The sequence below is a fragment of the Semicossyphus pulcher genome, unplaced genomic scaffold, assembly GCF_022749685.1.
Source record: "Semicossyphus pulcher isolate SPU_LCO1_2020_fin unplaced genomic scaffold, fSemPul1.0.p SCAF_23, whole genome shotgun sequence".
NCBI lineage: Eukaryota > Metazoa > Chordata > Actinopteri > Labriformes > Labridae > Semicossyphus > Semicossyphus pulcher.
The window spans coordinates 330503-348066 of NW_027211697.1; the positions used below are offsets into that span (position 1 = coordinate 330503).

A 17564-nucleotide genomic window follows, 5' to 3' on the forward strand; every position below is an offset into this window, starting at 1 on the left:
GTGGAAGTCAGTATGCGACCAATAGAGATCACCTCTCTCTACACACACTCTAGAGTTATGCACCTTCTCATATACACACACTGTTATGTCTGTATTTCCCTGTATTTAGTATATCAGTGGCTTCTCTGTGGAATACAGGCTGTTATCTATTTATCTATCTCGCCTTAAGACACTGATTTTACAGATTTAAGTCACTGATGATTTTAGCAACAATAACAAACATATAAAAGCTTTATTAATGTAAAGTGTGAGGGACAATGCCACTTTTTCCATTATATGTCCTCTGCAAAGCAGATGCTTTTATGTCAGAGGATGAAGAAACAGAAACAAATAACCGATTTTGCTTTTCCCACTTAATTTATTTTACAATGTGTTTTTGCAAGCAGCTCTGACAGTTTCACCTCTCACTGAGCTGCAGCGTAGACACGTCCCACTTTGTGCCAGTTTGTGTGAACCAGAGAATTTCAATTAAATCTGACCTGGCGTCAAGCACTCAAATGCAGCTGCAAGACGCTTTAGTAATAATGTCTTTGCACCATTAAAATCTCAAACTGTCTCATTCCGACCAGCGTGCATTATCCTGTTATAAGCTGGAGGGAAGTAAATAAAATGATACAGATAGCTGACTGGCTCCCTTAAGAGCAAAGCAGTGTGGACCAACACAGCCGCCGGTGTCACATCCCATTCCTGCCAGGTCTGAGGAATGTCCACTCCCTGACACTTGTCCAATCCGAGCTATCTCAAGCTCTCCCCTCCAGCTTCACGCCTGCTAATCTCTCCTGACACCTCACACGGCTCCGACAGGGAATCACTCTACCCTGAAAACAATCCAGCCCTCCTCCCTCTCCACCCCGAGTCTGTACCCCTCTCTCCTTCCTGTCTGTCTTTCTTTTCCCCTCCCTATCTATCCCTTCCCCATTACTTCTCTCCGTGGCCTACTCCTTCTCTCATGTCTCCATCTGTCTTTGTCAAAGCACATTCCGCTCCTCTTCTATCTCGCTCAATCTTTCCTCCCCCTGTCTTTTCCCTCATCCACACTTCCTCGCTAGTATATCATGGCTCAGTTGATGAGAATCTGTGAAAAGATGCTGTGATTGCCGGTTGAGAAATAGCCTGCATATCCTTAGGGACTCATCAGCATTCAAAAACTGCATTTTACTCCGCTGGTGGATGTTGCTAAAGTTGGACGGTATTTATCTGGAGTGCACCTTTTCCAGATGAAGAGATCTCCAAAGGATTACTTTAAGATGGGACGGAGGGAGCATAAACACAGACTCCTCTCCCTGGGTACCCATCAGCCCAAATAAAGTCTATATTTCTGAGAGAAAAGAGAGATGAGGGACTCACTGATTGGGTCTTTTTTTAATGTTTGCACTGACAGGCCATTGTTAAAACTCTTTTTTTAAACAGAAACAGTAACACACATTTGCAGTCTTGTTGTAAACACTGTAGTTAGTTAGTCTCACAGAGCAAACCACATCCTTAACACATCATTTCCTCTAATTAGCGTATTTGGGATACAAGAACTCTCGCGAGACAAGTCACTCAAAAAATCCCATTTATTATTTAAATGTATTCAACGATTCCAAAAGATAAGATAGACAAACATGTCATAGATTTCATTTACAAGCTGTTTGTTCTTCTCATCGTATCTATAGAGGCTCGCCGCCCTACAGAGCACAATCTCATTGGCTGCTGAGTAAAATATCTTTCATTGGCTGTAGCACAGAAGAACTGTGGAAAAGAACGGTGTAGCTATGGCACGGCACATGCTAAAATGCAGACACGACACACATACCCACACATACACACACGCGCACACGTGCAGTCATGATAGACCAAGTCACTCACCCAATCAGTTTCATTCTCGAGCAAGCTGTCAGGCCGCCATGTTGAGTAAATATTACCTTAATGCCTGTGTGTCAGTGAGGATGCCGCTAATGAGTGGATGACATCCAGTGAAGCTCAAACTGCCGAATCACCCCCTCCTTAATTCTGACTCGTTCTCTCCCTCGCCTTCAGAAGCCACTTGTTTAACGCTGCGAGAAGGCTCGTAAGGTCGGCGCAGCAAAAGGAATCTCTTATTTTGAAGGTTTCGCCTCATCGCATGGCTGCTTGTGCTGAGTCGAGTGTCTACATAAAACTAGAACATTGAAGAGACGGTTTGAACTCTACTTTTAATCCGAACAGCAGCAGGACACTGTGTGTGTGTGTGTGCGTGTGTGTGTGTGTGAACAGCGTGAAGAGGTGTGTGGAAAGGGGTATTGTCTCTATGAGAGGTTTCCTTTGTCAGGTACAGTGCAGAATGTTTTATTCTCCACATGAACAATATATAGTAACTCTGCTGTACCCAACGATGAAGAAAAAAAAACACCCACTGCCATGAAATAGTGCTGAAAGATGTCTTTTTCCAGCTGTTAAATCTCTGAGCTGCATCACAAACATCACATCTTCTCTCAGTCAAACAGGAAATCTTCACAAGGGACAAATATATTCTCTTTTTTTAAATCTCATTTGTGTAGAATATTATGCATGTCTACAAAATAAAAGCACACTCTAAGGAAAATTGCACGGAACAACACTACGAGTTTCAGTCGATCAAGTCCACTGACGGCACAGCTGACTGTTGCCACGGTGGAGAGACGAGGTGAGGTCATCCACGTTAGCAGGGTTTTTCATTTTTCATGTTGATATTTCTGTGCAATGGAGCAGGGCTGCAGAGGAGAGACACTGAAAGAAAGCGAGGAGCGTCTGACACGTCGCAGAGAAACACCTCCTCCCGTGCCTCCTGCCCCGACCGCTCTCAGTGTGTCACCATCCAGGCTCGGCTACAGAGCCCGGACGTCTCGGCTGATGGATACGAAGCAGAGGTGTCCGTGATGATGGAGAGAATTAGGAAAACTAGAAAGCATTCCGGCTTTTAACACACACCCCTCCCCCTCCCATTGTTGTACAACTTTTCCTCTCAATCCTTTCCTGTCTGACTGTCTCTGTGTCTGTGTGTTCTCAGTCTGCGTACAGGATGAAGCCAGAGAAGGTGCTGTACTTGTTGTTGTTGCCTCCGTGGGCTTTGCCTCCGTCCAGCTTGATGTAAACCTCGTCTCCTGCGTCCAGGTGGAGGATGACGCTGTTGGAGGCGTAGTCGTAGTTCTGGTCGGCATCTTGGGCGATGGCGCTGGCACGGACCTGGAAGACCAGAGGAACATGTAGGAGACAGGTAGACTTGTTAGCTACACAACATGTAAGGATGTTACATTCAATCATTTAAGGAAAGATTCTGTATTTTTGCTCCTTATTACTTTAAATCTGCACTGAAGCTAGAAACATGAAGCACTCCCATATCTTCAAGTCTGCGCAATTCTCTGCTTTTTTTAATAAAAATGGTAATGCATAGAAGTACATAAGTGCCAGATTTGTTATTAGATTGTTTTCTTGTTTAAGAAAGGACAGGAGTTTATGAGCTAATCTATTTTACAATGATGAAGAAGCCTTAAGAACATTTCTGGAGCCATGCCTTCATTTAGTCTAGCAAAAAATTCCATGATGCAAAGTTAATTATCGTTGGATATTAATTCATAATTAATATTCTGCTAATTAACAACAAACAAAGAAATGATACCGATGTATCTAATGCAGGAGTGCTCAAAGTTACAGGGGAGAGCATTTTCCAAGGAGCCCCCTCATAATCGTGACACCCATTAAGCATATGCTTACTACCATTTACACTCTTAGATGCCAGCTATTTGTAAATTAAAACTTATCAACCTAAATACTTCAGACCTGTTTCATAGAGACAAACAGAAAAACATTTCAATTAGAATCATGCTAATAACACTTATATACTATGAAACAGAGGAGGGTTATTTTATTCTAATAGCTTTCAGACAATTAACAGCAAGACAGCCGCAGGAACGGTTCGCTGCGACCTGAGTGATTTATGACAGATTGACGTGATGTGTCACGCTCATGTCAGTTTCTATTGGTCCAGAGCTAATGTGGGCAGGAGTAATGGACACAATATGCTTGTTTCATTGGTGCAAATGGTCCTCATCTGTAGACATGCAGTTTTTAATGGTACACCCCAGTTTTATAATTTATCAGAAATTTGTTATAATTATTTTGCGGGCAATGGTTCGCGGACCCCCGAGTCCTAGGACCCCACTTTGAGGACCACTGATCTAAAACATAAAAATGCTGTTACATCTTTGCAGAGGGAAAGAAGGGGCACAGCTATCCGATAAATCACAAGAGAATAAAGAAAACTGTTGCACAGAAGCAGACCGGATCATTTATGAAATTCCAAAATAAAAGCGCAGGTTTTCAGTAAATCTTTTAAATGCTAGTTTTGACACAAACAGTTCATATTGATGTTAAACCTGCAGGAGCAGCCAGAGGGTCGGTCAAACCTCGGGCCTTCTGTCAAGCAGATTAATGGTTTCAATCAGATCAGTGGTCCTCCACAGAAGACCTGACCTTTAACCTTGAAACAAAGGAGGGAAAGTCTCTTTGGGTCTCTCATTGTGGAGGAAATACTTTAAAAATAAGAGGAGTGGCAGTGAGTCATCGAATGAGTTTGCATCATATTAAACATTTAGATTTAAAGTCAGGGAAACTCATACCGGGTATTTTTATATTGCCTTGCTGCGTGTGTGTCCATGTGTGTGTGTGTGTACATGTGTACTCTGCCAGTCTGGCTATAGGACATTTGGAACTGTTTCTAAATAACCTGTCCTGGCTAATTAAGACCTCCAGCACAAACATGCTCTCCCTCTCTGGGGAGGAAAGTGTAGCTGCTGTGCCAAATGGGCGCTGAAACAATAGCAGTGTTTTCAAGCATCAGTGCGTGCGCGCGGGTGTGTGTGTGTGTGCTTGTGTGTGCGAGACAGAGAGACTAATTGTGTACTTTATCGGTAGGAATAACTGCCTCAAAATGCTCTGAATTTACAGGACATCTAAAAGTTTTAAGCCTTGTGTTTGCCAAAAAGAATAAAGATGAAACATAAGGAGAGTGACTGTAGCAGAAAGCAGCAGTGACATACAGTGAAGGTCATAGACTGGATGTTGCCAGCATGCAGCGTGTGCCTTTGTGTGCAGAGCCAACAGGACTAATTAAATGTGATCCTGCACAACAGTCATAAACCTTATTCTGTACAGTGCGGTCTGCTGGGATACGGTGTTTTCTGTTGTTTGGCTCCGAATTCCAGCACATTACATTTTAAATTAAAAGCGGGCTCCACTGATTCAGCAGTGCATGCAGCATCTTTTCTGCAGAACGAGAGTTATCAGCATGCATCCTCTCTCCTTGTTGAAATCCAGTGCCTGCGTTACCCACAATGCAACTCAGCCACCAACACTTCAGTTACATATCTGGGTTTGTATGCCAGACGTCGCTAATGTAGCCTCAACCAACTACACTAAAGAAGAGATCAGAGCAACTACTTATTTGTAACTCCTCAACCCCAGATATAAAACTAATGGTCTTCAACCCCCAACCAATGCTGACTCAAGTGACTGTTCTGGAGCCCCAACAGGCCCTACACAAGTTTTCCCCATATGAAGTAGTACTCCCCAAGACCTGTTAATAGACCATAAACATACAGACAACTAAGGGGTTCAGGTCATTCACTTGATCTTCAGGTGCATGAATTGACCAGACCAGACTGAAGATACAAACCCCCCAAATAAGCAACAAGTGAAGCTCGCCTCAATCCAGATCTAGCAGAGCATCATTACCTCTGCAGGTCCTAAACTGCAGATAATGATGTCATCAAAGGAGTCAGAGCTAAACTTAAAGAAGTTGGTACATTAACCATAAAGGCATAGCTTCATTTCAAAGGAGCGATTCGCCCCTGGAAAAAGCCACTGTCAGTCAAAGCTGGTGTTCACTGTAATCGATAGAAGCAACAATATTTGAAATTGGCGCCATAGCTGTGGAGAAAGTTGTACAAACAGCTCGTGGTTTCGCCTATTCTACATTCCTACAACACCCAGCGTGCATTACGCCCCTCCCTCTGAAAGGAACTGTCCAGCGAGAGACGCTGGAGTAAAATATTACCATTTCACTGCAGACAATGGCTCAAAAATGTACAGAATCTGAAATACGACAAGAATATACCGATTGTCTAAAAATGTTGAGGTTGAAAATCCACGAACTGGCCCTTCAAGTCTAATAAGCTGGTCGGAGTACAAAAGGTAACAGTAAAAATGTGCTCTTCTCCAAATTCTGCAGTCTACAAAAGTACCTGACTTTTGTTAAACAGTCACTAACAAGCAGAGCTGCCTCAGTCCCAACTTGAAAAGAATCAAATCGAACCAAAAGATCATTATTTTCTCCTGAGATGAAAAAGGAAAGTACTGTACATCCTTTAAAGTAGCCACTGGTTAAATAAGCCAATTAGACACTCAAGTCTGGTCAGTGAGGTCGCATCCAATCAATATTTTACGTGCATTTGGAGTGTTTTCTTTGTGGATCATTATCAGGTCTCCAAAGCCCACCCTGGCCCTCACCTCGGCTCCATATTTATGCACACAGCTTTAAATCGGGGGGTTTCGAGCTGGTGGGGACAAGCTGGCCCAACAGGCAGCAGAGAGGGTGCCCAATAATTAGTTGGCCTATTTAAAGAGGACACACAACAGGCATATTGACAAGTGTGAGGAGAGATCTCATGCACAGAAACTATCAGTGCAGCCAAACCTTAAAGGGAGCTGGAGCAGCTTCTCTTCACATTTGAGATATTTTATAAATTATGTTTATTTTTTGTGACATTTAAATCAGTTATTTAAAGATTTCAGTGTTTGTTCTTAGTTTTCCTTGTTTGTTAGTATGTTTTTATCCTTTTTGTTGCTGTTATTTTGGTTTTTATTCCCAGTAGTGACTCCTCAGTCAATTACTGTGTTCAGATTTGTGTCGTTTACGATGACTTTGTTCTTCCTTTTGTCTTTTCAGCCACAAAAGCGATCAGCTCGTCCTCTGTTGATTTTAAACAGCTCGCACATTAAAGTCGGCAGAGTTTCTGCAGAGGCGTACAAATGTAAAGCTTTCATGCAGTGGATATTTCGTTTACAGCTCGTGATAGGAGAGAAAAACAGTTTGTGTTATTTAAGCAAATTATTTTTTTTCACCCTATGAATGGGACAAGTTAGAAGGAGTTAAAAGGCTGTGATAGAAAGCAACCACGAGATTCCTGAAAAGAAGCATGAAAACGTCTTAAGTGCTTCTCCTCCGAGCAGCACAATGACACACAGACAGACGCACACGAGAGGCTACGCTGAGTCTACCTGCAACACTACTGTAAAAGCAGTTAAGTGGTAAGGTGCCATATCTGTGACACCTTAATTTGAACCTGGCCAAAGCACGCTGCGTGCTACAGTGTGTTGGTAACATGGCATTATACAACATCTCTTCACAACAGTTCTGCTAAAATCAACCAGAAATCAGCTTTGAAAATGCTGCCACAATCTTCCTCTTTTTATACAACCAATTATGTATTATTTAACATTAAATTAAAGACATTTCTCTACAAAATGTTGAATATTACTAACTTTCCGCTTGTCTTTTTGTGTGTGTGCCTCTCTCTCTGTGTGTCTGAGTGGGCTTTTAAACATTGGACAATATTTCTTTCCTCATGCAATCGATCCAACGCTCAATTCTCTGAATGATTTTCAAAGAGAGAAATGTTCTTCAGCTCAGTGCATTGAATTATGGAGCCGAGAGGAGCAAGGTTGACACTTCTTCAGCTCTCTTAACAACATTGTTCATCAATGATAGGAAAAAAAGGCTCATTTTGTAATTGAAGGTAAAATAAGAAAAGAGAAAAACAAAACTTTTCTAAGGTGAATAGAAAAGAATGTCAAGCATGGGCAAAACTCTTATTTTATTTAGAGCAACATTTCAGTCCTAATGTCCTTCCTCTGGCTGCAGAAAGAGCAACATCTTTCAAATCAAACTGTCTCAAACTCAAACACAAAGTCACGTTGACATGTGCCACTGCTGCGAAGGCTAATCTGGATAATGAAATTCCGAAGAGAGGTTTTAAGATACAGGAGTAATATATGGAATATTCCTCCGTTTTTTTATTGTTTATCCTCTTGATTAAATCTAGCGCAGCTCATATCGATGTGCAAACAAAGCCTCCTGTTCTGACTGCGAGATGCCAGCGTCCAGTGCATATTAATATGATATGATGTGCCCTGAGCGTGCAAAGTCAACAACATCCTATTAGAGGGTTCGCGCTCCGGGTTGGTGCGGGAGAGGGTGACGAGGGCTCAGGAGGATTTGTCAGCTGGGATTTAATGAAACTTTATCAAAATATTTGCTCTCTGTGTTCACACAGAACCCGGGAACCTCTGGCAAAGTCACAGATGTGTAATATAGCTTAAATTATTCTCTTCGTTTGCTCTTTAAGGAGCTAAATTTAGGACGTCTTCAGCGCTCGATTGATGTTTTTTTTTGGAGGAGGGAGAAAGACAAATAAAACCAAATATAACCTTTTTTCTTCAGCAGACAGAGCATGAGCAAAGCCCTGGTGAAAGCAAATTTCCCAGAAATCCTTCTAGTTCTTCCACAATGATATTTTTGTTTTGTTTTGTTTCTCTGCTCTAATGGTTTTTATCCCCTTCTGAGACTAACTGCCGCAGTCTAGGCCTCCTCCGTTTGCTTCCAATGATAAGCACGCATGAATAAAACCTCTCACTGTTTTTGAAATAATGATCAGGGAGCTCGTGTTGGAGCTATTTTCCCTTTATTTTTTCTTTGTCTCCAGTGCACACAAGAAACTTGTTAGGAGATATGAGCCAGAGGTTCAATTCCTGGGAATGGCAGATGTGTAGCGAGAGATGAGCAGGACAAACAGCCAACTGGCAGTGCGTGACCTTGACACCGAATATGTAGAGGAAGTTTGACAAGACAAACAAAGCATGAGGCTGTGAGCGCCGTCTCCAGCGATGCTAAATGAGGTGTCGTGCGACGTTGTCTTCCTCGTGGCTGCTCGTGCGTGTTCGCATCCGTCACTTCGTCAACTTGATGGCTTTGATTGAATAATATTCTGACTGCAGAAAATTCCATTCGGTGCTTGGGCTTAATAGATAATGCGTGCCTGGATGTGAAGTGTGGTTTCTCTTAACTTGTGCACTATATAACTGTGAATATTAACATCACAGTTATGAATAATAATGATGCTGTTTATGTGAAGACTCTGAGATGTATTTATGGCACATTTAACATCCTAACTGCTAATTAATAAGGTGGTATAACTTTTACTGTCAGCCTCTATAGATAAAGCATTTTACATTATTTTAATTTATACAACAATTACCGTAAAATCCAGAATATAAGCACCAGAATATAAGACGCAGTCGGTTTATGGGGTATATTTGGGGAAATAGGTTTTCTATAACTATTAATAAAAACATGTATACAAGTTATTTCAACACTTTTTTCATTTATTTTATTCAAAACACACACAAATTACAGCCTACCATCTGTTTTCGCTACATCAAGTTCGCAATCCTGCTACCTACCGATGCTCTAGCTAGCGGTAGCTGGCGGCCTATGGTAACATTGATTGTTGTGAGGGTGGAGGCTGCAATGGCGATGATGAAGGTGCATGTCTGTGCTGAAGCGTTAGCAACAGTCAAGTTAGTTTTTCTCGCAGCACTGCGGCATATTGTAAATAGGAGGCGTTGTAGCGGCTTGGACCCGGAAACAGTTTAATGTGGAGATTAGACGCCACCACTTAACAAACGGATAGCGCCATCGTCTGGGTAAAATACCGTAACACAATAACATACCTCTCTCTGCATTTTATACTGGTATAAAAAATGTATTAAAAGTGCGTCTTAAACACCGCATTTTATGGTAGTTCCGACCTTGTAATTTGATTGGATAATAGGCAGTAAGAGTGCTGATATACAGCATAGGAGCACTAGGCCTTTAATTATATTTATCAAACAGATTCAGGGGTTCTGAGTACAGCATATATATCTTACAGCAAATGGTCTATGTCCAGACCTTGGAATCAAACCAGAAGCAACTGTCAACAGACTGTTTTCACTGGATAGGTACAGATAAATGTACATACAACAAATTAGCTGGTCAGCTGAAACATGCAGACACACACAATGTAGCAAGAGTTCAGGAAAACATTGCCTGGAAACAGTCCAGTTCCAGTCAGGTTGCTGAATTCATTGTGTACATAATAAAATGAAAAAAAAACGAATCAGTTGTTGCTTATAAGTAATTCTACGAGTAGATATGTTGTATAAAAGCAATATCGCTATCACTTGAGGTCGTGCTGTTACACTGGATGTCAGCACAGCTGTGCTCAGCAGCCGCACTCTGCCTGCTGCCATGTGCCTTTGAGTACAACAGCACAACCACGAGTGTGATGTTGCTTAACCAGCAGCTGTATTGCGCAGAGTGTCTTAAAAGTGTAAGAAAATGCTGCTTTATAGAATCATGACAAAGTTTTGAAGTTTTATCTCTTGTGTCTCACTGAGACGCTGATCTCACTGAGGCTCTGTCACTGTGACAAGGACATGTCTCACGGCCTCTCTGACAGGGATTTGTTGACTTGATGTTGAGCCTCTATTTTGGATCAGCGGGTCTATTGGTCCTCCTTAAAACAAAGTGTGCTGTCGTCTAATTGTGTTTGAACATTCCAGCCGTGAACCGCATTCTTAATAGCAGCTTAGATAGCTTGCCACTGCTATTGAGCCCGGTCCAAAATTTCGCTGCAGCACACATACAAACAGACGCAGACTAAAGGCGAGACATCCAGGTGCCCACATATACACATAAACTGCTTTTTACAGGGAAAATAAGAACAGGAAACCACGAGAGGGGTTGAGCGAGTATTGTAGTGTCAGGAAGCGTCATGTCTCCTGTGTGTTACAGGTTTATTTGTCAGAGGAACCTGACTGAAACCATGATAAGAGGAATGAAATGGTAACAGGAGATTTGCCATCTGTCAAAACTCCTGAATTAATTCCACCAGCTGTTCTCTTTGTACCTGCTCAGCTGGCTTTGAAACAGCACAGACCTATCGCTGTTTATGAAAATCCTTGCATTAATGCTAAAGGTGAGCCAGGTGTCGCTTCCGATCCAGATACTGTAGAAGCCGTCAAGAGGCCAAAATAAGAGTAATACAATCCAGCAGGGGCAACAAAGGGGACGAAATCAGGGGCAGCGAAAGAAGCTTGTCGAGGCGAGGTGGTGGGAGAAAAGAGGCGTCAACTTTGACCCGCAATCCAGCTGCTTCTTTCTTCCTTGTGTGCAACTCATCACGCTCAGTTAATTACTGAGATCCACAGCACTGTGCGCCTCCAGCAGCAACACCAAAAGCACAATCACGGCCTGCAGCATTGTCTGCAAAGACACTTAAAGGAGCAAAATGTTCAATCTTTACTTCTACAAAGCCTGTTCTTTTTTCCAGAGTGCTTCCTAGTAACCCTGAGGCACGCTGATTTCTCCTTTTTACTTTAATCATGAAACGAAATACCAGACTAAAATGACAGAGGAGAGGCAGAATGTCTTTTTCATACAGTAGCAGATTCCTGCTCTGTCACTGGGGTGATTTTTGATGTCTTTCCCATATTCATTTTAGGGAGGGGGGCCAGGAGGTGTTAAGCACGTTGAGTTATGTCGCAGACTGTGAGTCATTTAAAGCCATTGACTTTCCCGTGAAGAGGTAGAGGATAATTGTGGATATCACTGAGAACTGAATCTTTTGGACGGCTAAATGTCAGGGGCGTGGGGAGAGGCGGCGAGAGGGATGTTTGCATAAGAGGGCCAGGGGCACTTGTCTATCTCCCATATGGCCCTCATTATAATGAAGAAGCCTTGTGAGTCAACACCATAGCATCCTTGAGTCAGGCGGCCACAGGAGACAATACAGCCTATTTTAGACCGTATGTTTTTGCTCTCACTAAACACGAGACATTATAGCAGCATTTCATGAGCTACTTAATCTGAGATGCCAGCGGGGGGAGAGTGTGCGTCCACTCCGGGGCTCTAATGGCTTCTATTTGAAGCTCTGGCTGTAAAATGTTTTAAAAAAAAGTAGTGGGCAGCTCTCGAGTAAGTTTTGAAACTTCACAAATAAATGATAGATTTTCTCTCCTCTGGTTGCAGATGACGGCCTGATGTCATCTTGACATTTCCAATCTGTGTGGTATTTCCTAACAACATGGGCCAATCTCGGTTTGATAGCCCTCGCACCTAATTAGAGCAGCTCTAATGTTCCACTCGGCAGAGTGTCAAATCCAATGTCCAATTACACAGCAGATCAAGGCCAAAGGTCCGCCTCCACCACCTCGCCGGCTGATTATAGAAGAAATGCCATGGTATACATCACACAGGAAGCATTGGCTCTGTCAGAATGAAGACGCACATGCATTCACACATACGCATAAGGGGATCAATACCAAGAGGCCGAGGGACTGAGGGTGGCTCTCTCAAACCCGGTCTGTCTGTTTGAGACAGAGTCTCTCTGTTACACCCGGCACACACACAGAGGCCTCTCAGTGCTGAGGCAGACCACGATGAAGAATAGCAGGTCTGAACATTCCCAGAATGTTAAAATCAATCAAGTCCAAGTATTGCTGTATCAGAGTGTGAATAACTCCTATCTTCAGTGCCTGCGAGGGTCACGCTCATTTTTTTTTCTTTAAATTTTGGGCTAATAAACCCCAAAAATCTGCCATCTTTACCGTGTTAAAAATCAATAAAGAGCACAGCCCACCCTGAGTGAGCAGCTATCGAATGGCATCTCTCTTTGTTATTCACACCTTCCTGTGAAGCTTAAAGTATGTCAATAACCAAATCAAACAGAGCAGACCCTCATCCAGATGGCTCAGCTCCCGTGTTTAATGTTGGGATTGACACCGCATGCTAAACACAAAGCGCGGATTTCACCTGGATGCGCGGGCGACAGGACGGGTTTAACAGGGGAAAGACAAACGGCTGAACTTCAGCAACACAAAAAAATATCTCTATGCTTTAACTTGTCATCGTGCAATGCATCACTTGAGAAAAATGAAGAGTATTGATGGCTTTGTGTGTTAGCAAATCGATTCACCGCAAAGTAAGTGACTTTTTCTGTTTGTTTTTTTTTCCCTTTAAGCTGAAAACTTTGTGCTCCTTTGGAAAAGTGAGCTCCTGCAGGCCTGACATAGAGGAGAGATGGAGGGCAGAGCACAGTTGGGGTGGGCTGGGAGGGTGGGGCTGGGTGTGAGGGTGGCAAGCATGCGCGTGTGCGAGCTTGTGTGTGTGTGTGTGTGTGTGAGCGGGAGACTGCAGCGGTAATTGCTGGGGAAGAGGCATGTGCACGAAGGACGTTGAAGCTTATTAAAGGAGGAGACAGAGTGATTATTCACTATGGTCCTCTTGAGAGACTGACGCTGAAGTCATTGCTTTTAATTAACTCTGAAACGGTTTTGCTGGATTAATAACAATATTAAGAAGGGAACGGAGAGGAGAGGCGCAAACACTCTCTGGATCTGGTTCAAGCTCTGTAATTACAATTAAATAGACACGATGGCACAATAGCACAATAACTATGTCTTTTCTCCCCTTTCTGCCTCGTCCAATGAATTTGTCTTCATTGTCTTTGCTGTGTCTTTCGGGACCCGTCCAAGACGTATTAAAGCAAAGCATTGATTCACTGGAGACGTACGGATTGGTTGGAATATTTGGCACGCAGGAAAGAGAACAGGCAATGACGAAGCCCAAAGAGTGAGCGGAGAGGAACTTGGAGAGCGGATAAAGTGTGCTGAGCTGAAAATAGATTTCTTGTTTGTTTGTTTACCCGGAAGCTCACTTTTTTGTCTGGCTTGAAAGTGTCAAAGTCCTGGGGACAGCGTTGGGATTCTACTTCTGTCATATGAAGAAAGGAAATGGAAAAATACGGGGTAGAAATAGAGTAACCATAGATGTTGGTGTTATACGCAGCTTGTAAGAATCCCTGGAGTGGGAGGAGCAAAATGCTGGCGTGCTGCGGCACTGCGGGGCCTGGAAACCCGCCGATCTCCTAAAGCCAAAAGATGATAAAATACTAGTATTGTCTGCAATCCCCTGGCCTCCCCTGTCCCGGTGCACTGTGTAGCTTTTTGCAGCCTTAATGAGCTGAGTAAAGCACCAGTGTGGCTGTAGCAGCATCAGTTTGACTCTCAGCACTTCATCAATGATGTAGCATAAGTTTGCCCAACATTTATAACCATTCACAGTCATTTACACCGACCGAGGCTCTGGGGCCTTGTTCATCAGCCAAGTACACAAAGCTAATAAACACCACAGCGAGAGGAGTGCATGTTTATGCAAAAGCTGTGCATAGGACAGAGGAAGCAGTTACCACTTTATAAACATTACGCAGGTCTCTGGAGAGGAACACTGTGCGTCTAACTTAAGTACCTCCACACCCTCCTCTTGGGAGCACAATGGAGCGGGAACAGAAGGCGTTTTATAGGAACATATGTTCCTCTTCCCCAATTATATATCAATGCTTTCCCGCCCACCCATAAACATTACTGTTGAGTGAGACATTATATATAGAATGTGATTGCTGATATTCTCTTTCTTGCCGGGTGTGAACTTGGCGAGGGGAAAAATTAACCTCTAGCTGCATTGGTGAGACTGCAGGTTCACAGAGCTGTCTCCAAGCAACAAATCATTGTCTCAGCACTTTTTCTCTAAGACCCCAACAGCTGTATGCTTTCATCTCGCTGTATTCATTAACTAACATGACTTTTTTTTTTTACGTTAAAGTTAGAAAAAAACTTGAGTAAAAGAAAACGTAGCAAAAATGAACCCATCCAGCTGCTGTGAAAGAGGTGAGAGAGGCCGCAGGGCCGCGCAGAGGATCAGATTTTCTGGATTTTTTTACTTTAATTTATTATTAATCTCATGTCAGTGCACAAAGCTGATGATGGGGAATCAGACACTCTAAATCCTCATGAAACAGACAATAAATAATGCATTTCCTGTGACATGTGGTGAGTGAGATCTCAATCAATCTATCACTTTGTGTTTATATAGCACCAAATCATTACACAAGTTACGCCAGGATAAAAAAGCAGGTCTAGACTGTATTTTTGTTGTGATTTAGAGCGGTAAAAATAAAGTCTGTCACCAGCAGCACAGTCATGAAAAGACTGTGTCATCATGTGTAATTCATTTTGAGTTCAGAGATGATTTTGGCAAGAAATAAAGAGCAGCTGAGGCTGGGAAGCTTCATGTTTTACATGAGAGAAATAGACCATGTGTGAGAAGCAAAGCCGGCAGAGCCTCAACTCTCAGTTTATTTTAAACATAAAGGCCTTTTTCACTTTAACACAGGATCTGACTCCATAAGTATTAAAATGTAAATAATTTTGCAGGATCCAAAGTGAAAGCTCCCCACTGTATCATCGCTTCTTTGCTGATTCTTTGCTTTATTTACACTGCTAAATGCAACTTTTCCACGTTAGTCATGAAAGTGGCAACAAAATAAACATAACAGCAGAAAATAAGAGCAATAACCGGAGGCTTGTGTATCATCCTTCTTTTTTTTACACGCAAAGCGTTTTTGGGAGCCACTTTGAGGAGAAGCGATCTGACGGCTGATCGGAAGGCTGCGAACTCCACCGGCACACATTAACCGACCTGAGAAGACCCTCCGGGGCGCGAAATGAAATTAAAGCCCCATTAAAACGATACATCAAAGAAGCCGAGAATAGAACACCTAGATGTCCTAACGCGTTTAACACGCAGAGGGGTGCAGCCGCGGACAGACAGCATCATCCGGTGGGCTTGCATTAACGGTATGGTCCGAATATTACAGATTTTTTTATTTATATTTTTCCCTCCCTTTTTTACATTTACAGCGCAGACATGACACCAAAGCGCACGTAAATAGTATAAAAAGTAGCGCGGGTGATTTGTGGTAACAGAAACGGAAGGTGTGCACAGTTTTTTTATAATATAAATAAAAGTAATAATAAAAATAATTGTTTCAATATAACCACATCGACTCCAACTCTCCTTATTACTCCAAAATAATCTAAATGCCCAAACTCAGCCACACTCTGACATTTAATTCCTCCGGATATTAAAAACAAACAAACATAAAAGCGCATCGTTTCCGAATTTTAATAGTGTAAAGGCAGAAAGATCGGCGCGCGCGCGCCCTCCCCGTTCAGCCCAAACTGTGACCGTCCTTTGGATGCCGGGCAAAGTCAGGACTCATCACGCGCAGAGGGGGACGCGGACTGCCACCAGTCAACACGTCTTTATCTCCAGGCGCGCCGGGTGCCACAGCTGTGCGCTCTGGGCTCTGGAGGCGCACGGCAGATGCGCGAGCTTGTGCCTCACAATGTCACTTTTTAGAATCACTGGCTTAAAGAAAAGATCAGACTGAGGGGTTCTGAGAGAGAGACCTCCAGAGAGGAGCAGAGAGGAGGAGAAGATCAGAGGAGTGTTTCCACTGAGGAGAGGAAAGTTAAGAAAAGTTTCAACGCTCTCACCTGGCCGTTTTTGCAGAGGTCTGCCCACATGCTGGTGCCGTCCCCTCCTCTCATCAGCACGTGGTAGATGAAGAAGTATGTGCCCGGGATGCTGCAGATGAACTTGCCCGAGATGCCATCATAGTTGTTGCCCAGGTTGGTGACCACGTCGTCAAACTTGAGGATCTCGTAGCCTTCGTGGGGGTTCTTAAGCCCTGCATAGAAGGCCACGCGAGGCACCGTGCTGTAGGTGGCCGTGCTGATAGCTCCATTCCCCCCCAGACCCAAAATCCCAGTCCTCCCCTGATCCCCTCTGTCACCAGGAGGCCCCGCTGGTCCTGGTGGCCCTGGTTCTCCCGGCGGTCCCGGGGGTCCTGGCTTGCCTGGCCTGCCGGGCTTCCCCTGTGGGCCCTGCAGTAAGGTGGAAGGTGGAAGCACATTGCTGTGGTCACTCAGCGCCTCCGCCTCAGCCTGGAGCCCCGTGGAGCTGGTGCTGCTAGGGGGGGTGCCCTTGTTCAGGTAGGGGTCGCACACCATCCGACAGGTGCCCAGCATCTCATAATGGCTGGCGTCTGTTCCCACAGAGCTGACGAGCACCGGGATGAGGACCACCAGCACCAGGACCAGCATAACCCCTACGGCAGCCGCCACCAGGGTCTTCCTCCCGATGCTGAGTCGGGGAAGGGGCTGCGCTGCCAGCGTGGGTCTCCCGGGGGCGGAAATGGTGACTGCTGGGTGTGGGGAGCCTGTCACCGAGGAAAGGGACCCACAGATCCCGAGAAGAGTTGCAAGAGGACCGGCAAGTGTGTGAGGACGAGACAAAGACCCACATACACTTGATCCTCCTCGCTGCTCTGCCCAGTCACACTGAAGAAGGCAAGCAGTCACTCACACATGCATGGAGAGCTAATGAAAGCCAAGCATACAGAGGAAGACATCCAGCTCGTACTTACAAACACAATCTGACTTGTGAGAAGAAGCAACAAGGATGCAGAGCCCAGAGGAGCGGAGTGAGAGACAGAGAGAGAGAGAGAGAGAGAGAGAGAGAAGATGAGGAGAGTGGGTGAGTGTGAGAGATACAGAGCAGC

General features: G+C 44.0%; 1 protein-coding gene across 1 annotated transcript; it reads right to left on the minus strand.

Moving 5' to 3' along the window:
• Positions 1 to 1356: 1356 nt before the first annotated feature.
• c1ql1l2 (complement component 1, q subcomponent-like 1-like 2) lies at positions 1357 to 17181 on the minus strand. The gene is made up of 2 exons (XM_069674167.1): positions 16498 to 17181; positions 1357 to 3186 (listed from the first exon to the last, which is right to left on the minus strand). Exons 1-2 carry the CDS (start codon positions 17104 to 17106, stop codon positions 3007 to 3009), a joined length of 789 nt encoding a protein of 262 aa, XP_069530268.1. The 5' UTR covers positions 17107 to 17181; the 3' UTR covers positions 1357 to 3006.
• Between the last annotated feature and the right edge of the window lie 383 nt (positions 17182 to 17564).

What these genes read in the sequence shown, in the direction of transcription:
- c1ql1l2 (XM_069674167.1), bottom strand. Translation starts at nt 17,106, where the DNA reads ATGCTGGTCCTGGTGCTGGTGGTCCTCATCCCGGTGCTCGTCAGCTCT. An exon ending in ACCTCTGCAAAAACGGCCAG is followed by an intron (nt 3,187 to 16,497) that starts GTGAGAGCGTTG and finishes CTGGTCTTCCAG; the next exon opens with GTCCGTGCCAGCGCCATCGC.